This window comes from Balaenoptera ricei, chromosome 2 (assembly GCF_028023285.1).
Source record: "Balaenoptera ricei isolate mBalRic1 chromosome 2, mBalRic1.hap2, whole genome shotgun sequence".
Classification (NCBI taxonomy): Eukaryota; Metazoa; Chordata; class Mammalia; order Artiodactyla; family Balaenopteridae; genus Balaenoptera; species Balaenoptera ricei.
The window spans coordinates 102,497,360-102,522,868 of record NC_082640.1 but is presented as its reverse complement, the minus strand read 5'-3'; the positions used below and the strand labels follow the sequence as shown (position 1 = coordinate 102,522,868).

The following is a 25,509-nucleotide window of genomic DNA, read 5'->3' as shown; positions in this document are numbered from 1 at the left end:
ATCCCGGATCTGAGCAAGTGGCTTATCAACATTCTCCTACCCATTTGCCCCCCAAATACTTTCCTGCTTCCTCCTGAAACTGGAGCTGTTATTTTCTATTCCTGAACTAGAGATTATTTAATACTTTATAGATCCCTGAGACTGTAAATATTTTTAAGAGAGCTAATGCACTGACTTAAATTCGTAGTAAAACAGTAAGGAATAATTGATTATCATGTTTCTTCTCGAGAGCAGGTATTCTGGGGGTGGGAAAGTGGAGTGGGGAAGAGGACTAGGGCTCACAGTTTCAAGGAGAGTTCCCTGGAAGGTGGTGAACAGTTATGACATAGGAGGCTGCAGGAGGCTAGAGATTTGCCTTCTTAACTTCTTGCCTAAGGCTGGTTCATTAGTGATGTGTCACTTCTGTGTAAACAAAAAGGTCCATGCTGACCTGCCACACTCTCTACAGGGAGAAGCAGTTTGCTCAAGGATACCTTACTGCCTGGCAATTGAGGAGTCCATTTGTTTCAACTGTATTCAGCTACTCTGTGCTTCTCAAAGTGTGGTCTTTGGACTACCTGCATCAGAATCACCTTGGGATGCCAGTTTAAAATGCAGATTCCCAGGACTCATCCCAGACATAACTGTATTTCTATATTAACTATCTGTATTTATAATAAGCAAAACATGAGTTCATACTAAGTTATACCAAAGTATTTCTCTTTGTGTGTGTATGTGTTTTTGTAAATGAAGTTTGTTTTTGTTTTTATCAAATTCCATTTGTTCATTGCTGGTATATAGGAAAGCTACTGACTTTTATATACTAACCTTCTATCCTGCAACTGTGCTTGCTTATTAGTTCCAGAAAGGTTTTTTTTTTCTTTTTGTCATTTGTTTGGGATTTTCTACATAGACAATTATGTCATCTGTGAATAAAGAGCTTATTTCTTCCTTTCCAATCTTTATAAATTTTATTTCCTTTTCTTGTTTTATTTCATTAGCTAGGACTTTCAGTATGATGTCAAATAAGAGTGGTAAGAGGAGACATTTTGACTTGTTTCTGACCTTAAGGGGAAAGCATCTAATTTCTTAACATTAAATATGAAGATAATTGCAGTTCGTTTAAAACTTTTAAAAAGTAAATTTTCTTTACCAACTTGAGGACATTCCCCTCTATTCCTAGGGGTTTTTATCATGAATGGGTATTGAATTTTGTTAAATGCTTTTTCTGCATCAACTGATATGATCATATGATTTTTCTTCTTAGCCTGTTGTGATGGATGTCATTGATTGATTTTCAAATGTTGAACCAGTCTTGCATACCTGGAATAAATCCCAGGTAAATGATATACTTGTAGTGTATAATTTTGTTTATACATTGTTGTTTTTGAGTTACTAATTTTTTTTTTTGAGGATTTGGTTTCTACTTTCATAAGAGATACTGGTCTGTAGTTTTCCTTGGCAATGTCTTTTTCTGGTTTGGGTATTAGGGTAATACTGGCCTCATAGGATGAGATAGGAAGTGATCCCTCTGCTTCGATTTTTCTGGAAGATATTGTAGAGAATTTGTATCATTTCTTCCTTGAATGTTTCATAGAATTCACCAATAAAATCATCTGGATCTGGTGCTTTTTTTTTGGAGGGTTATTAATCATTGAATAAATTTCTTCAATAGGTATAGCCACATTCAGATGGTCTGTTTGTCTTTGTGTGAGTTTTGTGTCTTTTACGAAATTAGTCAATTTTATCTAAAGTTATCAAATCTGTGGGCTTAGAGGTATCTGCAGTATTCCTTTATTATCCTTTTAATGTCCATGGGATCAGTAGTGGTGATCTCTACATTTCTGCTGTTGGTAATTGGTGTCGTATCTCTTTTTTCCTTGGTGAGTATGGCTACAGGTTTATTGATTTTATTAACCTTTTCAAGAAACCAGTTTTTGGCTTTCTTGATTCTCTCTGTTGTTTTGCTATTTTCAATTTCATTGATTCTGCTCTAATCTTTCATTATTTCTTTTTTTCTGCTTGCTTTGAGCCTAAATTTTTTTTCTTTCTCTGGTGTCCTGAGGTAGAATATTGGTATTGATATCAGATCTTTCTTCTTTTCTAATATATGCATTTAATGTTATAGATTTCCCTCTAAGCACTGGTTTCACTGCATCCCACAAGTTTTGATGATATATTTTCATTTTCATTTAGTTCCAAGCAATTTTTAACTTCTCTTGAAACTTCTTCTTTGACTTGTGTGTTATTTAGAAGTGTGTTGTTTAATTTCCAAATAATTTGGGATTTTCCAGTTATCTTATTGTTATTGCTTTCTAGTTTCATTCCGCTGTAGTCTGAAAACATACTTTGTATGTTTTCTATTCTTTTAAATTTGTCGAGGTGTGTTTATAGCCCAGAATGTGGTCTATCTTGGTGACTCTTCCATGTGATATTGAGAGCAGAATGCATATTCTGCTATTGGTGGGTGGAGTAGTCTATAAATGTTAATTAGTTCAAGCTGATTGCTAGTGCCATTCAGGTCAACTATATCCTTATTGATTTTCTACCTGCTCGATCTATAATTACTGAACAAGGGGTGTTAAAGTCTCCAACTATAATACTAGATTTGTCTATTTTTCCTTTCAGATGTATCACTTTTTGCCTCATGTCTTTTGACACTGTTGTTAGGTGCATCTACATTTAGGATTGTATGTTTTCTTGGACAAAGGACTCCTTTATCATTATGTAATGCATCTCTTTATCTCTGATAATTTTCCTTGTAATGAAGTCTGCTTTGTCTGAAATTTATACAGCTATTCCAGCTTTCTTTCTTTTTTTTAAATTTATTTATCTATTTATCTATTTATTTATTTTTTTTTGGCTGAGTTGGGTCTTTTGTTGCTGCATGCGGGCTTTCTCTAGTTGCGGCGACTGGGGGCTACTCTTCGTTGCCGTGCGCAGGCTTCTCATTGCGGTGGCTTCTCTTGTTGCGGAGCATGGGCTCTAGGTGCGTGGGCTTCAGTAGTTGTGGCACGTGGGCTCCGTAGTTGTGGCTCCCGGGCTCTAGAGCGCAGGCCCAGTAGTTTTGGCACACGGGCTTAGTTGCTCTGCAGCATGGGGGATCTTTCCAGAGCAGGGCTCGAACCCGTGTCCCCTGCATTGGCAGGCGGATTCTTAACCACTGCACCACCAGGGAAGCCCTCCAGCTTTCTTTCTTTTTTTTTAAATTTATTTTTTAAATATTATCTATATTTATTGTTTTCTTTTTCTACTTGCACAACTTTCTCCTTTATTGTGAGTAGACAGTAATTGGCCTTGTATGGTATGTAACATTTTAAAATCAAACTAACTTCTCCATTCATTTGTTTATTAAAAAATATTTAACATGTATCTAGTATTTTTCTTTTTTTTTAGATTTCAGCTACTATATTTTTTTTTTCCATAGTTTTAACACCTTTATTAAATCTAATAACTTTCATAAAGAGCCTGGCACACCTTAGGGAAGCATGAGCTTATTAAATATTAGCTAACCTCATTTTATGACCAAATCTCTCTTTTCCTGTTGCTCTAATATTTATTTTATCAATTGTTTTTTTTTTTTTTTGTAAATGGATGACCACAACAAAAGCAACAATGATTGCAATTACCAAACACGAAACACACTCATACTATGTCATAATATTGACATTCAGTCCAGTAATCCTCCACTGTAACAGCTCCTTTACTTTGCAGTGAAAATTGATTTGTATATTCTTTGCCTCTGAGTCCTAGTGGGATTTTTTTTTTTTTAATTCAAACAGAAAGTCACAAAAACTATAATCATCCTCATCAGTTCACTGAGTCCCGTGTAATTAATTTTTTTTTTCATCTTGATCTTTTGTTAGCACTTTTATGAGTTCATCAGTTTTTCATTAGAGTTCTGAAAATGCTTATCCATTCAGTTCAGCAGTACCGTCAGTTACCAGAAACCTGTACTTGTCAGAGTCTTTTCCATGAATTCCTTGAAGATGAAACCCTTTTACAGGAACATATTTGCAAAAGCATCAGAGTACACCCAGAATTGTCTGTAAATGACAAAAGACTTAGAAATGACCACGGTTAAAGATTTGATGAAAGTTCATAATAATGCAATTGACAAGGAAATTTAGTTATTTCTGAGGTATACATTTTAAAGTAAAAACTAGAATTATGACTTATAACATTATACCAGAACATATAAGATTTTTAGAAATTTCATGTAATGTCTGAAACATTCATATTAACATATTTCCATACAAATAACCCAATGAAACTTTAGTATTAGTTGTTTTGTTTGTTTGTTTTTTTATACTGCAGGTTCTTATTAGGCATCAATTTTATACACATCAGTGTATAAAATCCCAGTCGCCCAATTCAGCACACCACCATCCCCACCCCACCGTGGTTTTCCCCCCTTGGTGTCCATACGTTTGTTCTCTACATCTCTGTCTCAACTTCTGCCCTGCAAACTGGTTCATCTGTACCGTTTTTCTAGGTTCCACATACATGCGTTAATATACGGTATTTGTTTTTCTCTTTCTGACTTACTTCACTGTGTATGACAGTCTCTAGATCCATCCACGTCTCAACAAATGACTCAATTTCGTTCCTTTTTATGGCTGAGTAATACTCCATTGTGTATATGTACCACAACTTCTTTATCCATTCGTCTGTCGATGGGCATTTAGGTTGCTTCCATGACCTGGCTATTGTAAATAGTGCTGCAATGAACATTCGGGTGCGTGTGTCTTTTTGAATTATGGTTTTCTCTGGGTATATGCCCAGTAGTGGGATTGCAGGATCATATGGTAAATCTATTTTTAGTTTTTTAAGGAACCTCCATATTGTTCTCCATAGTGGCTGTATCAATTTACATTCCCACCAACAGTGCAAGAGGGTTCCCTTTTCTCCACACCCTCTGCAGCATTTGTTGTTTGTAGATTTTCTGATGATGCCCATTCTAACTGGTGTGAGGTGATACCTCATTGTAGTTTTGATTTGCATTTCTCTAATAATTAGTGATGTTGAGCATCTTTTCATGTGCTTCTTGGCCACCTGTATGTCTTCTTTGGAGAAATGTCTATTTAGGTCTTCTGCCCATTTTTGGATTGGGTTGTTTGTTTCTTTAATATTGAGCTGAATGAGCTGTTTATATATTTTGGAGATTAATCCTTTGTCCGTTGATTTGTTTGCAAATATTTTCTCCCATTCTGAGGGTTGTCTTTTCATCTTGTTTATGGTTTCCTTTGCTGTGCAAAAGCTTTGAAGTTTCATTGGGTCCCATTTGTTTATTTTTGTTTTTATTTCCATTACTCTAAGAGGTGGATCAAAAAAGATCTTGCTGTGATTTATGTCAAAGAGTGTTCTTCCTATGTCTTCCTCTAAGAGTTTTATAGTGTCCAGTCTTACATTTAGGTCTCGAATCCATTTTGAGTTTATTTTTGTGTATGGTGTTAGGGAGTGTTCTAATTTCATTCTTTTACATGTAGCTGTCCAGTTTCCCCAGCACCACTTATTGAAGAGACTGTCTTTTCTCCATTGTATATCTTTGCCTCCTTTGTCATAGATTAGTTGACCATAGGTGCGTGGGTTTATCTTTGGGCTTTCTATCTTGTTCCATTGATCTATGTTTCTGTTTTTGTGCCAGTACCATATTGTCTTGATTACTGTAGCTTTGTAGTATAGTCTGAAGTCAGGGAGTCTGATTCCTCCAGCTCCGTTTTTTTCCCTCAAGACTGCTTTGGCTATTCGGGGTCTTTTGTGTCTCCATACAAATTTTAAGATTATTTGTTCTAGTTCCGTAAAAAATGCCATTGGTAATTTGATAGGGATTGCATTGAATCTGTAGATTGCTTTGAGTAGTATAGTCATTTTCACAATATTGATTCTTCCAATCCAAGAACATGGTATATCTCTCCATCTGTTTGTATCATCTTTAATTTCTTTCATCAGTGTCTTATAGTTTTCTGCATACAGGTCTTTTGTCTCCCTAGGTAGGTTTATTCCTAGGTATTTTATTCTTTTTGTTGCAATGGTAAATGGGAGTGTTTCCATAATTTCTCTTTCAGATTTTTCATCATTAGTGTATAGGAATGCAAGAGATTTCTGTGCATTAATTTTGTGTCCTGCAACTTTACCAAATTCATTGATTATCCAGCTTTCTTTTGATGAGCATTAGCATGGTATATCCTTCTCTAGCTATCCAAGTCTTTATTTTATTTATTTATTTATTTATTTATTTATTTATTTATTTATTTATTTTTGGCTGTGTTGGGTCTTCATTGCTGTGCACATGCTTTCTTTAGCTGTGGTGAGTGGGGGCTACTCTTCGTTGCAGTGCGCGGGCTACTCATTGTCGTGGCTTCTCTTGTTGTGGAGCATGGGCTCTAGGCGCGTAGGCTTCAGTAGTTGTGGCATGTGGGCTCAGTAGTTGTGGCTTATGGGCTCTAGAGCGCAGGGTCAGTAGCTGTGGCTCACGGGCTTAGTTGCTCCGCGGCATGTGGGATCTTCCCAGTCCAGGGCTCGAACCCATGTCCCTTGCATTGCAGGCAGATTATTAACCACTGCGCCACCAGGGAAGCCCTATCCAAGTCTTTATATTTAAAGTGATTTTCTTATAGATAACATATCGTTGGGTCTTTTAAAAAAATCTATTCTCACAATCTCTATCTTTTAATTGATGTATTAGACCATTCACATTTAAGTGATTATAATATAGCTGCATTAATATCTACTATGTTTATAACTGTTTTCTATTTGTTGCAATTTTTCTTTGTTTCTCCCCTCTCCCCTTTCCTGCATTCTCTGGTTTTAATTGAGTATTCTATATGATTCCATTTATCTCTTCTCTTAAGTATATCAATTATACTTTTTAAAAAATGTTAATGGTTATGCTAAAGTTTCCAATATACACTTACAACTAATCTGATTTCACCTTCAAATAACATATACCACTGTATATGTAGTCTAGTACCTTATAATAGAAAATTCCCATTTCCTCCCTTTCTTCCCTCATGACATTGACATTACTGTCATGCATTTCACTTATCCATATGCTATAATTACTCAACACGTTGTTGTGATTATTACTTTAAATAATCTTTAGATTAAAAATAAGAAAAATAGGGCTTCCCTGGTGGCGCGGTGGTTAAGAATCTGCCTGCCAATGCAGGGGACACAGGTTCGAGCCCTGGTCCGGGAAGATCCCACATGCCATGGAGCAACTAAGCCCGTGCGCCACAACTACTGAGCCTGAGCTCTAGAGCCCGTGAGCCACAACTATGGAGCCTGCGTGCCACAACTACTGAGGCCCACGCGCCTAGAGCCCGTGCTCTGTAACAAGAGAAGCCACCGCAATGAGAAGCCTGTGCACCGCAATGAAGAGTAGCCCCCGCTCGCCGCAACTAGAGAAAAGCCCACGTGCAGCAATGAAGACCCAACACAGCCAAAAATAAAATAAATAAAATAAAAATTTTAAAAATAGGAATTATTTTTAAAAAAAATAAGAAAAATAAAAGTTTTATTTTACCTTCATTTATTCCTTCTCTGATGCTCTTCCTTTCTTTACGTAGGTCCAGGTTTCTGATCTATATAATTTTCCTTCTCCTTGAAGAGCTTCTTTTAACATTTCTTGCAAGCCAAGTCTGCTGGAAATGAATTCCCTGTGGGTTATTTTTTTAAACATTTACTTTATTTATTTTATTTATTTATTTGGTTGTGCCGGGTCTTAGTTGCGGCAGGTGTTCTCCTTTAGTTGCAGCATGTGTGCTCCTTAGTTGCAGCCAGTAGGCTCCTTAGTTGTAACTCGCTGGCTCCTTAGTTGCAGCATGCACACTCAGTTGCGGCATGCATGTGGGATCTAGTTCCCTGACCAGGGATCGAACCGGGGCCCCCTGCATTGGGAGCATGGAGTCTTCACCTCTGCGCCACCAGGGAAGTCCCTTCCCTGTGGTTTTATTTGTCTGAGAAAGCCTTTAGTCTCCTTCAGTTTTGAAAGATAAATTCTCTGCATATAGAATGCTAGGTTGGTGGGGTTTTCTTTCATCAATTTAAATATTTCTTGCTTGCATGGTTTCTGAAGAGAAGTCTACTATAATTCTTGTCTTATTTCCTCTAGAGCAAAGGTATTTTTCTCCCTCTTGGCTTCTTTGAAGATCTTTTCTTTATCTTTGGTTATCTGCAGTTTGAATATGATATGCCTAAGTGTAGTTATGTTTTATTTTGCTGGCATTTATGCTACTTGATGTTCTTTGTGCTTCTTGGATCTGTGATTTGGTATCTGTCATTAATTTTGGAAAGTTCTTGGACGTTATTACTTCAAATATTTCTTCTGCTCTGTTTTTTCTTTCCCTCCAGTATTCCAATTATGCATATGCTGCACCTTTTGAATTGTCCCACAGTTCTTAGATGTTCTGCTCTGTTTTGTTGTTGTTGTTTTTGTTTTTATATTTTTCTCTTTGCATTTCACTTTAGGAAATTCCTATTGTCTCATCTTCAATCTCACTGATTTTTTTTTTTCTTGTCCATGTCTAATCTACTGATGAGCCCATCAAATACATGTTATACTGTCTTTTATTTCTATCATTTCCTTTTGATTCTTTCTTAGAGTTTCCATCTCTCTGCTTATATTGCCCATGTTTTCTTAAATGTTATGTACTTTTTCCATTAGACTTTTTGACATACTAATCATAGTTATTTTAAATTCCCTGCCTGATAATTCCAACATCTATGTCATATCGGAATCTAGTTCTGATGCTTGCTCTTGCCTGCCTTTTGGCATCTCTTGTAATTTTTTACTGAAAGCCAGACATATTGCTTTGGGTAATAAGAACTGAGATACATTAGCCTTTGGCATAAGGATTTATGTTAAGCTGGCTAGAAGTTGTGCTGTGTTTGTTTCCTCCAGCTTCAGGTGCCAGAAGCTTCAAATTCCTTTAATATCCTTGTTTTGTCTCGTCTCTTGACTTTGGGCTTTCCTAAATACTTATCAGAGTTTACATCTTGCAGCTCTTTCAGCTGTAAGTCACTGTTATTTCACTGGAGCCCTGTTGATGTGGTGGTATGATTGGGGAGGGGAAGTGTTCTATAATCTAATGATTAAAGCTCTATCTTTTAATGAGACTGTCTCTCTGGGCTATGACCTTCATACACGTTTCTCCATTGGTATAGCTTTTACCCCTTCTTAGGTGAGAAAGCCTGGAGGTGGCTGGAGTGGGAGTAATACACTTCCCCCAACATAGGTAAGACTGGAAAAGTCTTTTCCCCTGTAGGGGGGATCTTTCTTGGATCTTCACCATGAGAACTTAGAATTTTTGGAGGTAAAAACGATGAAAGTGTTGGGGGTTTCTCCCAAGACTGTGGCTCCAGAAGTTTCTCACTCTTGTGCTAGTCCACACTCAGCTTCCTGAAATTCACCAAAGTTACCATTTAAGTGTTCCTCCCAGTTTGTGGCTGAGGCAGCTTCTGTTCCAGATAAACAGATCTTGGCTATAACTCTCTGGTTTCACTTGTGTCCATATCTCAGGGTGGTAGGTTGCCCTGCAACCTCAGTTCTCTGATGGATCCAAGCAAAGTCACTGGTTTTCAGGTGTTTGGCTTTTTCTTGTGGTAAGGATGGGAGGGATGACTTCCAAGCTTTTTACATGTTGGAGCTGAAACCAGAAGTCCCCTACATATATCTATATTAGCCCACCCTTTTAAATGTATGCTTTTGTTTATCTTATAACGCACATTGTATGTTAGGATAACACACACACATAATTTAAAACTAATAAGAATATGTACAGTTGCATGTTCAGAATATTTTAATGATGGAGGTATAAAATAAAAAAAATGTTTGCAAACCACAGCACTCAAAAACTGAGGATATGGTCATCTGTTGCTAATTGCTGGGAATCCATCACTGACAGATCCAGTCTCCATGCTAAATTATAGCCAAACAAGTGACCGGAAGTCTTAGGTCCCCAAGTTAAAGTGACAGAGCCAGGACAATTTACCCTTTGTTCATATTAACCAACAAAAACAGGCCTCAGACACTCCAGGAAAGTAGGTGGTGGGAAGGGGTATCTAGGTAAATCTAGCTGTTCTGTGAATTAACCCTCAACAAGTTTGGTAACTGACTCTCACCAAACAGACATCTCTCATGAGGACAAACAACTGAGGGTCTCTAGGCTGGGGGTTTCCTGGAGGGCAGGCAGGGACGATTTCCTATTTTTATTATATCCTTAAATCCCCCAGCCCTGTGCATACTTGGAAGCTCAATTAATGTTTGGTGAATTTAGCTGAGGTAGTATTGAAGGTAAATGTAATATACTGGGGAATCTCTACTACTGCAAAAAATGTAACTCTATTCAAATACCTGGACCTCTAAGCAGATGGAAGAGAAAGCAGTGCAGTTGCTACTGCCTTTCCAAGTAGTCAGCCCTGGAATTGGTGGCAGGTGAGGAGATGAGGTGTGCTTCTGTACCTATAGACCCAAGGAGAGAAATCTATCCTTGTGACAGCTAAAAAATGTAGCTATAATTCTAGTATTTGAGTTACTCTATAATATATTCCTCATAACAGGGCAGGACATTCAGTAGTCAAGTGTCTCAGCTGGCAAGTAACAGAGGCCCAACACAAACTAACTTAAACCAAAAAAAAGCTCTATAACTTGAATGTTCAAAAGTGATGATCAGGTTTAGACACACTGAATCCAGGCCTCAAACAATGTCATAAAGACACAATCCCTAGGGCTTCCCTGGTGGTGCAGTGGTTAAGAATCCGCCTGCCAATGCAGGGGACACGGGTTCGAGTCCTGGTCCGGGAAGATCCCACATGCCGCGGAGCAATTAAGCCCACACGCCACAACTACTGAAGCCCGCGCGCCTAGAGCCCGTGCTCCACAACAAGAGAAGCCACTGCAGTGAGAGGCCCACACGCCGCGGCGAAGAGTGGCCCCCGCTCACCGCAACTGGTGAAAGCCTGCGTGCAGCAACAAAGACCCAACGCAGCCAAAAATAAATAAATAAATTTATTTAAAAAAAAAAAAAAAGACACAATCCCTAATATCATCTATTTGTCTAGCTATCTGTCTGTCTATTTATCACCTCCGACCTCTCCACCCACTCCCCCATCTGCTTCCTCTGAGTTATCTTTATTCTCAAGTGGGCTAACTTCACAAAGGGGCAAAAATGGCCACCAGCAGCTTCAGGCTGACACTCTACCAGCTTAGGAACTCCCAGAGGAGAATGTATTTCTTTCTCAATAGTTACAACGAAAGTCTTGGCCCATATCTCATTGGCCCAGATTTGGTCATGTGCCCATCCCTGAACCAGTCACTCTCACTCTGATTGCCCTTAATAGCCATCTGGATCTGGGTGAAGAGGGAAGCCCACCAGAACAACGTGGGCTGACAGCGGTGTTGCTCCCCAGTTGGAAATTGAGGTGTAATGCCAGGAGAAAGTAGAGTGTATTTTAAGGAGGCAAAACACTGGGGAGACAAAAATAACATATGCTGACTATACCTTAATTGGTTTCTTTGTTTTTTAAGAGGAAAGAGTCTTATTTGGAATAATGAGAGTTTTATATTTTATTAGTGGGAAATGGTTTTTAAAGACCACATTCTGGATGTTGATGTTTTCTTTACTGCTAGATTTTTACTGCTTCTAGTTTTTTTGTTTCTTTTGTTTTAGTGCAGAGAGAAAATTTTTTCTAGAGAGACAAAAATAAATCATGAGTTATAGATCCAATTCAACTTTAACATTGCAGCGTTGTTACTTAAGTTATTCAGTTTTATAATTTTACATATTTTCTTTTACACTAAAAATATCCTGGTTCCTAATGACATTAATGTACATTCTTATTTACCTTATCCTACATGCCAAAGTTTTGAAGTAATAACAATGTTATTTTTATTTATTATGGTTCACATTTCTTTATGGTTTGGGTTTTTGACCATAGGTTATATCCCAAAAGGAATAAACAACCAAAATTTTATATTTTAAGTCACTTGAAAGAATTCATTTTATGTGTGTGGTCATGCCATCAATTTGATAAGCAGTTTGGTTCCTTTGCTTCAATTTGCTCTCAGCTTTTAAAGATTGCTTTTTAAAATTGTCTTTAATTTTGGCTTTTAATTCTATAAAATTTACGTGATTCCTAAGTCAAAACTATTTTCAAACAGTTATATTCAGAGTTTTACTTCCATCCCTATATTCACCCCCTTAATCCTTCCCTCTCCTATAGGTAACGTTTTTAAAAATTATTGTTTCTGGTTTATCCTTCCATTGATTAAGAACTTCAGGAGGGATGTGTGTGTGGTGTGGTCTAAGCATGACTGACTTCCCATCTAGTAGGAGAGAGATTCCTGAGTGCAGGGAGCTTCAACTCATGTGGGTATACCAGCTTGTTGTGACGGGGGAGACAGAAGGAGAGGGCTGTGTCACTGGGATAAGCTTCTCTAAGCTGTGAAGATTGGTGTTAAAACAAATACACAGAATCTACAATTATTTCAAAAGTTAAAAAACAAAGCATGGGGACTTCACTGGTGGCGCAGTGGTTAAGAATCCGCCTACCAATGCAGCGGACACGGGTTCGATCCCTGGTCCAGGAAGATCCCATATGCCGCAGAGCAACTAAGCCCGTGCGCCACAACTACTGAAGCCCGCGCGCCCTAGAGCCCACGCACCACGACTACTGAGCCTATGCACGGCAACTACTGAAGCCCCAGCGCCTAGAGCCCATGCTCCGCAACAAGAGACGCCACCGCAATGAGAAGCCTGCGCACCGCAGTGAAGAGTAGCCCCCGCTTGTTGCAACTAGAGAAAGCCCGCGCACAGCAACGAAGACCCAACGCAGCCAAAAAATAAAAAATAATAAAAAATGTAAAATAAATTTAAAAAAAACAAAAAAAAAAACCCCAAAGCATGACACATCCAAACAAAGACAAGAGCACCCTCTGTTGGTCTCTGTTGGAATACACATAATTGGTAGTGCCTGGATTTGAAAACTGCTCATGCCAGGGGTGTCCTATTGGGTTACCTTGAATAAAGAACGCACCCGCCAACAGATGGGGAGGCCTTTGAGGCCCACACCAAATTTACCCTCGGCTCTCCCCAGCTCTCAAGTCCTGTGGCCCTTGGGACATATGCTGATACTAAATATCTATGTTACCATGTCTTGGGGGAAAAGATCTTTACTTTCCCTCCTGTACCTCTTTTCCCCGGCATAGAAAAAAAAAAAAAAGCAAGAGCCATGTTTTCTATTGTCCCTCCAAAGCTGTGACAGTAATGACACTGCCCTAACTCTCAAGGTGCATCTTTACTCAGACAGTATATCAGTGTGAGGGAGCAGTGTGGAACAATGGGAAAAGAAGCCATGTATCTGGCTTCTCTCACTTACTAGCTGTGTGTCCTTGGGCAGGTTTCTTAACCGCTCTGAGCCTTGGTGTCCTCATCTGAAAAACAAGAATGATAGTATCCAATTCATGGGCTGTTTTTGGAGGTTTAAATGAGTGGTGTGTGTTAAACTCTTGATATGTGATGCCAGTACTACGTATGGACCTCAGTAAATAATAGCTACTGCTACTGTTATTATTTCCTTTTTGTTTCACAGGAAATTTGTGAGAATCCCCGATTTATCATTGGCGGAGCCAACAGAACTGACATCTGTCAAGGAGATCTAGGTAGGAAAGTCCCTCGGGTCATATCTAGCCAAACAATCAAGGGGTGATTAAAAGGTGTGATCCCTTCACAGTAAGTAAAGGGACAATAATCTGGTTTTGCTTTTAATGGATTTGGGGGAGGAGGTTTTGATAACATTACCTTATACTCATTTATCAACGTGCTGGTGATTGCTTCATTTAATTTCTGTCCTTCCCACCTTTCTCACTAGTTCCTTGCCTTGTGTCACAGGAGGTGTGCCTCATTCCACAGCCTCCTCTCCAGAGTCTCCAGGACACTCACACACCCCACTCAGCGAGACAAAAGCCCTGCTTTTAGCTGTACCCACCTTCCTTAGAAGGCAGCTCTGAAACTGTCCATGTACCATGCATGTCCCTTGGGCACATGGAATCTATATGCTCACAAAATGTGCTTTTGTAACTCGAACTCCTGTTGAAATCGCCCCAGAATAGCTCCATATTAAAGGAGTCTTTCAACAAAGACGACATTTGCCATGTGGATGAGCGTCCAATTTTCTTTCTGGTTGGTTAGCTTGTCTGCTTCACCAGTCTTTCCTCTGTCTCAGCCTCTTGTTCGGGAAGTATTATCTTTGGCGTGGACTGTGGGAAAGCTCTGTGAAATAAAGTTGGAGAGACATCGACAAACACAGTTTAAAACTTGTGGGAAAAGGGCACTCAAGACCGAATGAAATTTGGCTAATCTGGCCCCAGAAGGAGAGGCCGAAGAGGTTTTGGATATCTGAGTTCCTGCACTCGAGGGAAGACTGCCTGCAGAGCCCTGGGCAAGCTAATAATCTGGGCCTGTTTCAGAGGAGAGGCTGGCTGCCTGGGGGGGGCCAATGGTGGGAGGAGAGCTGTGGCAGCTCTCAGCCTCCCCTCTGCAGTCTCAAAGATGCTGTCATATCCCACAGAGCACAACGAAGGCCTTGTATATAGTCTGTGCTCTGTTGGTGATCCAGGCCTGCCCCTTGGGCATTCACACATGCATACACACACATACACAGGGCAAAGTGCCGCCTCCAACTACTAGCCAGCTTTCCTTACAATACAAATGGGCTGCACTGATGGCTCTCAGATGCTCAGTCTCTGCCAAGGTCCGAAGGGGAAATGGACTCTCACTGCAAAGTTACGGGGCAGGCAGATTTCCTGCAGGTGTTAGAAAGAATGAGCCAATTATGACCCCTACTGCCCCGTCTCCACTGAGGTCCAAATGGAGGTCTGAGCTTATGTTGCAGACAGAGGAATTGCCTACAGCCTTCAGGAAAGCCAGTCACGAGGGAGTAAGTTACCCTGTTGATCACATGGTCCAGAGACTGCTGTCACACTCCTTCCCTGGGTTGACACCTCTGTAAGGTCAGATCTGGAAGTGGGACAGTGAATGCCAAGTGAACGCCCTTCTCCAGAGAAGTAGAGCAGCCGATGGGGATGAGTCTCCGTCTTCCCTGGAGGTGTGGGCCCTCCCGTGACCTGTGCCGCGTGTTTGCCTGCAGGGGACTGCTGGTTTCTCGCAGCCATCGCTTGCCTGACCCTGAACAAGCGACTGCTTTTCCGGGTCATACCCCATGAACAGAGTTTCACCGAAAACTACGCGGGGATCTTTCACTTCCAGGTGAGGTCAAGGGAGTGGAGTTAAGAGGGCCAGCTGCTGTCTACTCACCACTGGTCTCCCTGCCTTCACTTCCCAGTGGCTCCAGGAAAGGTTCCCACCCACCCTCCCAGCCATGGATGTGGGCAGTGATCCCCTTCAGGCCTCAAGTCTGTGAGGAAGCAGTTGTTTATCTCTTCCTACCCTCAAACCCCTACACCTTCCGCTAGGCCCCAGAAAGGTTGGAGGATATCCTGTTTGCTGACCTGTGGGTCTATTTTTGCCTCTCCAGCTGGCTGGCTTCTGTGTTATTACCGGCAGCCCTTCTCAAGTAAATCCCTAATATACTAGCACTGGGAATCCAGAGGGCCCTTTAGGTTGTAAAGGAAATCCCATCCACGGCTGCAGCTCCTTTTTACTTGTGTCCCTTAAACACAGGTCTATACCAAGACTATCACGCACCCTTTCCAGCCTCTGGAAGAAAAGTCTGGTTAATCTGGGAACCAGGCTTCTGCTTCGGCCCAGCAATGAGTTTTTTGGTTCCAGAATCAATTCAGCCATTGGAAACTTTCTGGATCCAAATTGTCCTGGCAAAGAGCCAAACCCTGTGCTGACCCAGAACTGAAATGAGCTTCGTATGTGGGCATCTAGCAGATATTGGGGTTCTGAGGCATCAATCTGTCTCCAGCCCTTAAGGCTCCAAATGTCCTGGGCTGACCCAGATCATCAGTTGATCTTCTATCCCAGGACTGAAGACTTCAGAAAGGGTCTTCTCTGCAAGTTCAGGATCAGTGTCCTGCTGCCGTCCCAGCTCAGGCAAGGCAGCTGGGCCCTGAATTTTGTTTCTTCAAAATCAAGCTACTCACCTCCCTCAAATATTTAAAAGGTCTGATATCTAAAGGATCATAAACACAAAGACCAGATAGATTTTTGCCCTCTTGTCCATAAGGGAGAAAATGTCATTAGAAGGAAATTAAACTACATTTGGCTTTCTTGGGTCAAAACTGATTTGTTCAAAAAAGAACATCATCCAGAATTCAGAATATTGGACAGTGTTCCTGCATTAGCCAGAGTATATTCTGGGTCACTTTCCTTTTCCACGTCAATCCTTCTTCTTCAGCAGCAATTTCTACCTTATTTGTCATCAAGAAATACATAAATCATACATCACCTTCACCTAGACCAGTGGTTCTCAACCCTGACTGCGTATCAGGATCAGTTGAGATACCTAAAAGTACTGATACCTAGGCCACACCCCAGACTTACAGAGCAGGAAAAGGAAAATCTCAAGCCCTCAGGTATGTAGGGAGCGCCTACCATCCCCCACACCGAGCTGGACTGTGTGGAAGAGAGTGTGGTTTGTAAACCACTTCTTGCCCTCAAGGAGCTCCCAGTCCAGTTAGAGAAAGAGTCACACACTCCAAACCCAGAATAATATGAACGAGCAGCAAGGTGCTTGGTATTAAGGAATGTGGGGTAGGGACACATTTCCCACTGGTAATCTGAGGATGTGACTCTGTGCTTGACGCTTCTGTGCAGTTCTGGCGCTATGGAGACTGGGTGGACGTGGTTATTGATGACTGCCTGCCAACTTACAACAATGAACTGGTTTTCACCAAATCCAACCACCACAATGAGTTCTGGAGTGCTCTGCTGGAGAAGGCTTATGCTAAGTAAGCAGCACTTTAGACTGAGGGGCAGGGCTAGAGGCGAGGAGGTGGACTGCAAAACCCAGCGTGTGTGTGTGTGTGTGTGTGTGTGTGTGTGTGTGTGTCTTCAACTGTGACACAAAGTCAGAGAAGATCTGGTCCAGGCAGCAGTGATTCTAAGTAAAACCACTAAGAGTAGAAATAAGACGTGTGTAGGAAATCTTTAGCTTTAGCTTCCCGTAGTGAGCTCTTTAATCCTGCCTTCTTGGTGGCATTGCGAATCCTAGATGAGAGCATTATATCTTTGGAGCTCAGATCCCAGAGTCTGGCTTGGCTCCACCTCATGAGCTTGCAATATATTAATAAAGCCATGTTGTCTCTGAGCTTAGAAGCCCCACCCCAGCTACTAATGGTTTTAACAGAGCCCTACCTCAGGTTCAGGGTATAGTGGAAAGCATCAGGAAGTGGCAATAGTGGGTTCCATCCCAGTGTTTCTCCTCTCTGTGGCCTTAGCTGGTCACTTAGCCTCTAGAGCTCAGTTTCTCCATTGTGAAGAAAGGGAATCATAGTACCTATTCCAACAGCTTACAGGCTTGTTGATGAACTGGATGAGACAACATCACAGGACCCAAGAGTAAAGTTCTGGTGGTAGGGGTACCTGGGTCATGTTTCCTAGAACCCTGTGACCCCAGATTGGTCTTTGTCCTCTCTCTAAGGCTCCATGGTTCATATGAAGCCCTGAAAGGTGGGAACACTACAGAGGCCATGGAGGACTTCACAGGAGGAGTAACAGAGTTTTTTGAAATCAAGGATGCTCCCAGAGACATGTACAAGATCATGAAGAAAGCCATCGAGAGGGGCTCCCTCATGGGTTGCTCCATTGATGTAAGTCTAGGGTGTGGGATGCAGGACAGGAAGCTGCCAGCTATTGGGAAGCCTTCCCCAGTGACTAGCAGCATAGGGCTTCCCTCTGGGACAGGGAGAATCTACTGTTTTAGGAAGGTGGAACTGGTTCTCAACTTCGAAAATTGGGCATTTCTCAAGGGAGAAGAGTTTGTGGAGATTTTCAATAAAGATATTCAGCAAGGACATTCTAAGCCCTGGAATTTAGGTGGAAATAGGTCCAGGTCCAGGGCCTATGTCCAGTGCAGGCCTCTGTGGCCAGTGTTCCTCAGTCCCAGCATGCCACTATTAAGCTGGCCACACACTTGGCTTATGGACCTGAGCCCACCAGTTCCCTAAGAAAGCCTCCCAGCCATTGAGCGTTGATTGTATCTCTCACCTGGGATACGGGCTTTGTGTTGTAATCTGGGAGAAACTCAGCCTGTGAGACAAAGTGGTGTGAACTGAGACCAGAGCCAAGAGTGAGGGAATGGCAGACTGGCCAGGAGACACACCTTTCCTGGGGGCTGCTCAATGTATAATAGTCTTGGCGATTCCCATTGCTGAGGAAGAGCCCCAAGCTAAATTCCTGTTCCTTCCTCTCCTAGTACACCCAGTAGATGGGGACGCTTGGGAAGACGAGCCAGCGTAAAGCACCCATGGATGAACATTTTCTTTCTGCATCACTGTTCTCCATCTTTTCTGCATTCATGCTCTACTTATCTCTCCTCTTTTCCTTTGTCTGTTCCCTCCCTTCTTTCTGTCTCCTTCCCTTTCTATCACCCTCCTTTGTTTGCTTTCTCTCCCTCCCCATCCCCTGCCCTCCCCGTCGGGCCTCAGGATGGCACAAACATGACCTATGGAACCTCTCCTTCTGGTCTGAACATGAGGGACTTGATTGAGCGGATGGTGAGGAATATGAATAACTCGCATCTCAGGGATTCAGACCTCATCCCTGAGGGATGCTCAGATGACAGACCGACCCGGGTGTGTACGCCTCTCATTGTCAGGGCTGACCATCCCTCCCACCTGCATGACCCGGCCCTGTTGTATGTGGCGTCAGACCTTCCTCAGCAGCCAGCACCTCACACACAGCCTCCTCCTGAGGCCTTCCAAGGGTCTAGGTTGGAATAACTTGCCCTCTCCGAGGCTCCTGAGGAAGGTGCGGGAGGCAGCTTTTGGAGGGAATCTCTGTGGGAGGTCCTTCAAACTCCATGGTCCAGGCAGTTTCTCTGATAACGAATTAACAGGCAGAAATACAAGAGAGACTTCATTCATTTTAAAGTACTTCTCTCCTTCTAATTTGTTCATTTATGTATTCAACACATATTTATTGAGCTCCTACTAGGCACTAGACACTTTTCTAGCAAACAAAGAAAATTCTCTCCCCTTTGTTTAGGATTCTAGTGAACAAGCAGTCTCCCCCCAACATTCCCGCCCCAGAGCTTATATTCTAGTACTTTTAGAAGTAATACACACCATGGAGTAAAGCAGAAGAAAAATTAAGCTATATTTTCCCCATCTAAGGATAATAACATTTGGTATACGTCCTTCTAGTATTTTTCTATGCATACTATTAATCTAAATTTTTATTTTAAAATAGCTGTCATACTGTATGTACCTCTTTGCAGCATGCTTTTTTTCAGTTAGCTTTATATTCCTAATGTGCCAATGAGAATTATTTTCTTAATGTGTCTGCTCTAACATTTTTTTAGTGGCTGCACAATATTCCACCATGCAAATAAGTTATAATTTATCTACCCAATACCTTATTATTGGGAATTTAGATTGTTTTCTTTTTCTGTTCTTGGCTATTATGTTTAAATGTTATGATGAACATCCTATAAGATACATCTTTGTGTCTGTCCATGATGATTTCCTTAGGACAGATGGCCAGCAGTGGAATAGCTAGGTATGCATAAGTAATGCCACAAGAGTCATTTCAAGTGGCTCCCTCCCCCCTCCCCTCCCCCCACCGCCTAGAACTGAGAGATGCATGCATCTCCTGCCCCCCTCCCTTTCTATTCAGCATGGTCTGGGTCCTATAAAGACTGGAATCTGGAAGAGGCTGAGACGCAAAAAGCCCTGGCCCTCCACACACCCCTCACCTTGAAAAGGCCTCCAGGCTGCTCCTCTTAAAGCTGTTACGCTATCAGGCAAAGTGAAGCCACAGAGATCCGTCTAGGGCTCACTGGGCTTTGGTGATCCTACCCCTCTGCCGAGGATCTCCTGTGGCTGCAAATCTCAAATGGAAGAGCTACTGCTGCTCCCTGAGGCACGGTCACGTCTCAGCAGGACTCTCCTCTGGCCTCCTCAGAATTCTCTCCCTGGGCACTTTTGATTTCTTGAGCATGTTCTGGGGGGGTGTGGAGGAGGTGAGGGGATGTAAAGATAAAGGGTTAGACCGACATGTTTCATCTAACCCCCTTTTCTCAATCCCTTTCTCTTCCAGGAATAGTCAACCCTGGGTGGGCTCAGGGGAAGGGGATCCCAATCCAGGGCAGCCTCCATCTGCCCCCACTTCCTCCTCTGAAAGACCCCAAGGGATCCAGAAAGGAGGGCCAGGCACGTTCTCACCTACCTCATGCCCCAGCTCCATGTTGCTCTCCGACGGTCTGGGGAAACCACTTGTCTGGGCTGCATCTTCTTGGCTGTCTGAAAGGGCTAGTGAGGGCCTTCTCACGGCTGGGAGGCACACTTCCAGGGCGTGGAGGAGTCCTCGTCCTTGCAGAACCCAGGACGTGAACCAGTGTGAACTTTGTCTCAGGCAGCAACCCCTGACAGGTTGTCTGGTTTTCACTCCACAGACAATTGTTCCAGTTCAGTACGAGACAAGAATGGCCTGCGGGCTGGTCAAAGGCCACGCCTACTCAGTCACTGGGCTGGAGGAGGTGAGCCTGGCGGGGCTCGGCGGGACGGGACTTGAGGGGCTACTTGGGTGAACCTCCCAAAGTCAGGACTTGGCTTTCTGTGTCCCTTCACATCTGTAGAATTTGCCTCCAATCAGGCACTCAGGCCGAGCGCCTGGGGTTGGAGGAGGCCACTGGGACTGGTAGGTGGATCTTGCCACAAGACGGTGCTCAGTTTATGTTTGTTTTTAGTGCTAAAGATAGCAATTGCCCCAACATTTCCAAAGAACAAATAGAAAGCACTTTGGTTTTATGAAGTTGATATCATGGGCTCTTGTCTTTCTTGTTTTTCATGGTCAGTTCCAAGGTTTTGCTTCCCCTGGGATGTCTGGCCTTCACTGGGTCACATCAGAGACAGGAACCTTGTCAGACCCCTTGTGCACAGTTGGGCGAGTTGTGCCCTGTTCACAGAGATGGGCAGAGAGGGGCAGTCGTCTGCAGCAGCCCATGCAGCAACCAGGAGGAAGGCCCCCTTTTTCTGATTGATCCATCTGGAAGGGACATTTTCTACAGTTCCTCAGCCAGCAGGGGCGTTTTATTCTAATTCACACAGAGGCACCTTGTGCTAGCAGAGCCCTACATTATATTCCCTGCCTCCTCTCCCAAAGCTCTGAATGGCCAGATGCTCGCTGGGAAAATCACTTCTTAGAAGATGGCAAGGTGGTAGCCAAGCCTGACTCCTGCAGACTCAGCCCTAAGGTTCTGACCCATCACCCTGCCATTCCACAGGGGACTTGTGATTAGTGTCCTTGACCGGGGCCAGACAGGACAGCCCCCTGTACAGGATTCTCTCCCCACTCCCACCCCAGCCCTCAGGGCAAGACAGCAGACCCCCCTTTCAGAAAGGGCCCAAAGGGAGAAAGCTTTTTCTCTTTGCTCAAGGCCCTGTACAAGGGTGAGAAAGTGAAGCTGGTGCGGCTGCGGAACCCCTGGGGCCAGGTGGAGTGGAATGGCTCCTGGAGTGACAGGTGGGTGAGGGGACCCCACGAATAGGGGACAACAAGGCCTGGGGCAAGGCAGGGCTGGGTACCGAGCCACAAGAGTACTACAAATGCTTGGTCTAAAATCACCCTTAAAACCAAGGATCCGCAGAGGAGAAGAGGGGACGTGGGCTTCAGGGAAGGGCTGGGAGCAGAGCCACGGGAACCTGGGATCCAGAGAGCTGGCTGATGGCCACTGTCTGGAAAGGAAAGATGTCTAGAAAGCCTGGGCTAGGTCCAGGCAGGAGGGGAGTCTTGATGCAGGGGTCTGGACTGGACAGGTGACTTCCCTTCTCGGAATCTCTGTTGCCTTATCTGTAAAATGGGAACAACGTTAGCACCTACCCGGTGGGCTGTTATGAGGAGAAAATGCGGTTGTGTCAGAAGAGCGCTTAACCAGTGCTAAGATACCCTCTCCCTCACTGTCCCCATAAAGAGATGCACAGGCCCTTTGTAAGAACTTTACTGCTTATCACTGAGAGCAGGTGACTGGGGGCTGCAAAAATAACACACCTGGGGAAGCTGCTATGAAGGCTCCAGAATGTTCACAAAGCCTTTATTGTCCCACCCCAATCACTGGCTCCTGACTCCGCCTCTCTGGTTGGAGAGTAGGCCCTGGAGCTCCTTTATTCCCAACGGGGGAGAGCAGGACTCAGCAGCTGGGAAGGACCACACCCAGGCTGTGTGTGTCCTTCAGCCCCTGGCTTACCTCAACATACCTCTCATCTCAGGGCACCGTAATTACTGGTTCATTCGGCCATTCATTCACTTAGCAAGTATTCGCTGAGCACCTACTGAATCCCAAGCACAGGTCTAAGCACTGGGGCCCTTCCGTGAGCAGGCAGCCTCGCTTAGTAGACCGATAAGGTGCTGATCCTGGTCTCCTTACCGTTCCCTTCTCTTATCCGTGCAACAAATCCCCAGTTCCTCAGTGTGCAGTATGTGCCAGGCCCCATGATACTGTCTGGGGACTTAGAAATGAACGCAGAGATTCAGGCCCTGCCCTGTAGGCTTTAAGGTCCAGTGGGAAGGACAGAAAAACACTAATCATTGAGAGAAATGCTATGGTAAGGGTCACAAAGAGGGAGCCCTTCTCCTGGTCTGGGTGGGACAGGAAGGTAGAAAGTTGCCTGGAGGGAGTGGCATTTGAACTAGGCTCTCTGCTCTGGGAAGGCCCTCGGTGCCCCATCAGTTGTCCACTCCACTGGCCCGAGTCACCCACAGGGACCCTCGCTGTGTCCTCCAGTCTCAGATCTTGGTGTCCGGCCTTAACTCACTTTCTGCCAACACCTCCACTGCAGGGATTGCTGACAAGTGGGGCCCAGCCTCAGTCACACAAGGAGACCCTCCCTCCACTCCCCGCCACTGTGTCCCTCCTGCTGGTCTCAGGAATCTCCACTTCCCCTCTGGTATTCCCTGGTTCCAAGCACTTCCTCAATCCCTTACCTCTCTAAACGAGTTTAGTTTCATTCTCCTCCACATGCCTGAAACACAAATGTGCTTTATTTCCTCCTTCTTCGGGAGAAAGAGTGTGTAAAACTGCCCAGCCTTTTAAAACACAAAACTGGGATGTTTCGTGGGGTGGCAGGAGGAAGGAGAAGTTTACATGTTTGGTCTTTCTCTCAGTAACTCAAGACAGTTACTTATTAGATGACGGGTCAGTTCTAAAAGTTTTGCATGCGTTATTTCATTTCTTGCTCATCACAGCCCTGTGAGTAGGTGATATAATCATTCCCCTTTTGCAGTTGAGAAAACAGAAGCTGAGAGGGGTGAAGTGACTTGCCCAAGGTTACAGCTAGTACTGGTATGATTAAATTGAAATCCCAGTTTACCTATTTCCAGAGCCCAACTCCTAACTTTAAAGTGTGAGGAATAGTTAAAGATTCAGCCAGAGAAGAGTCAAGCCCTTATAAACCATCCAAAAAGTGTGGTCTTAATCCTGAGGATGGTGGGAAGCAATTATTGGGTTTTACACTGAGGGTATCAGATCAGATTTGCATTTCGATGGTTCACGCTGGCTGCAGTTTGGAGATGACCTATTCTCTGAACTTACTCATATTTCTCTGACACCTCCTGTCCCAACTCACACCAGGCCTTCCCTTTCTTTTTCCTTCCCTAACTCCTCCACTCTCCCTCCAGTTGGAAGGACTGGAGCTTTGTGGGCAAGAACGAGAAGGCCCGTCTGCAACACCAGGTCACGGAGGATGGAGAGTTCTGGTGAGTCCAGGACCCAAGAGGACCCTGCAGGGTAAGGGACGGGGTGGGAGCTGAAATCTCAGGCCTCTATCCCCGGACAGTGGCCATCAGATTCCAGCCCTTGGGACATCTGGGCCCTGTTCTCCAAATCCAGCCAGAGACCCAGCAAGACTGAGGTTTTGAGAGGAGCCCAAGAGTCATGGTGATGACTGAGCCCAGGACCGGGCCAGCACGCTGTGGCTCCCGCCTCTCTGTGCCCCTCCACCACGCACGCTGCTCCAGCCACTTGCTCCCTCCCGGCCTCCGCGGAGCTGTTTCCTGAGCCGAGGAAGCTCTACTTACTCTGCTCAGTCAATGCCCCCCTCACCCTCACTCAGATCATTTCTACCTCAGCCTTCAAGTCTCAGATTAAAGGGAGCTTTCTTCAGGATCCCCTTGTTTTCCTCAGGATTGGGATTAATTTATCTGTGATACTCATCACCTTTAAAATTGCTTGCTTAATCGTCTGTCCTTCCCTAACTATCTCTCTTTCCCCTGGCCCAGTGCCTGAGCCCAGTGGAGGGGCACACAGTAACACTTTGGAGAACTGAATTGCTGCCAAGCTCTCCCATCAATTACACATGAGTTTGAGTCGTTATTGCAAGGGATACGTCAGAACTGACAGTGCTGACCCTAAAAAGGAAGGACAGGGTCCTCTCTAGAATCATGACCAAGTGCCTCTGGACTATTTCATTGTTCTGTGTTAGCCCTGGAGTCTTACCTTTCCCAGCCTCCCATATGGGTCTCTCTCTTCTTCCAACCTCTCAGGATGTCCTATGACGATTTCATCTACCATTTCACAAAGCTGGAGATCTGCAACCTCACAGCTGATGCCCTGGAGTCCGACAAGCTTCAGACTTGGACAGTGTCCGTGAACGAGGGCCGCTGGGTGAGGGGCTGCTCTGCTGGAGGCTGCCGCAACTTCCCAGGTGGGAGATGCTCTGGATGGGGGAAGGGTCCAAGCAGAACAAGTTCCAGGTAGAAGAATAGTAACTAGCATTTGCTGAGTCTCTACGAAGTCCCAGACACACATTATCTTATTAAACTGTCCCCATTTTACTGAGAAGGACACCTCCATGCTGAGGAGTTTGCATTAAGGAGCTGGTAACAACTTTTAAGCAGGTTATTATGTCAGAACAGGATTGTGTTCATAATGCTGAGGATGGGACTGGAGGACTGAGTTAGCAGCTTCTGCAAGAATTCAAGCCAGAGATGAGGAAAGCCTAGGCCAAGCCAGGAGCAGCAGAGATGGGGGGGATGGGGCAGGTTGAGGGGAGGGAATACTGGGTGATGTGGAGAAGGAAGAACAACTTCAAGATTCCCACTCTGGGAGCCTGAGTAGATGGTGCCAGGGACGTAACATGAAACACACAAGAGAAAAACAATCGGTGATTTTTTTTGTTTGTTTTTTTTTGATGGAGTCGGTTGTGGGGAGGGGAGGGGAGGGAGGGGAGTTTACTTTGGGACATGGGAAGTCTGAGGCACCTGTAAATATCCAGGTGAAGATGTGTGATAGAGAACTGGATGCACAGATAAGAATGGTACTTGACTCTACGATAGGGACTCAATATAGATTTGTGGAAGGAAGGAAGAAAGGATGGAAAGAAGAGAGGAAGGAAAGGAGGGAAGG

The 25,509-nt window shown here is 43.7% G+C and overlaps 1 protein-coding gene and 1 long non-coding RNA gene across 2 annotated transcripts in view; one reads left to right on the top strand and one right to left on the bottom strand.

The window, feature by feature from the left end:
* CAPN3 (calpain 3) overlaps positions 1-25,509 on the top strand; it is a 52,352-nt gene that overhangs the window by 14,781 nt on the left and 12,062 nt on the right. The window contains exons 2-10 of the mRNA XM_059913528.1: positions 13,573-13,642; positions 15,130-15,248; positions 16,764-16,897; positions 17,590-17,758; positions 18,596-18,742; positions 20,563-20,646; positions 21,547-21,632; positions 23,784-23,861; positions 24,648-24,808. Coding sequence (XP_059769511.1) covers positions 13,573-13,642; positions 15,130-15,248; positions 16,764-16,897; positions 17,590-17,758; positions 18,596-18,742; positions 20,563-20,646; positions 21,547-21,632; positions 23,784-23,861; positions 24,648-24,808 — 1,048 coding nt within the window. The remainder of the gene's footprint in view (positions 1-13,572; positions 13,643-15,129; positions 15,249-16,763; positions 16,898-17,589; positions 17,759-18,595; positions 18,743-20,562; positions 20,647-21,546; positions 21,633-23,783; positions 23,862-24,647; positions 24,809-25,509) is intronic.
* LOC132359467 (uncharacterized) lies at positions 18,825-24,829 on the bottom strand. The gene is made up of 4 exons (XR_009500850.1): positions 24,601-24,829; positions 20,337-21,065; positions 19,864-20,111; positions 18,825-18,987 (listed from the first exon to the last, which is right to left on the bottom strand). It is a non-coding gene; the product is annotated as an uncharacterized LOC132359467 (long non-coding RNA).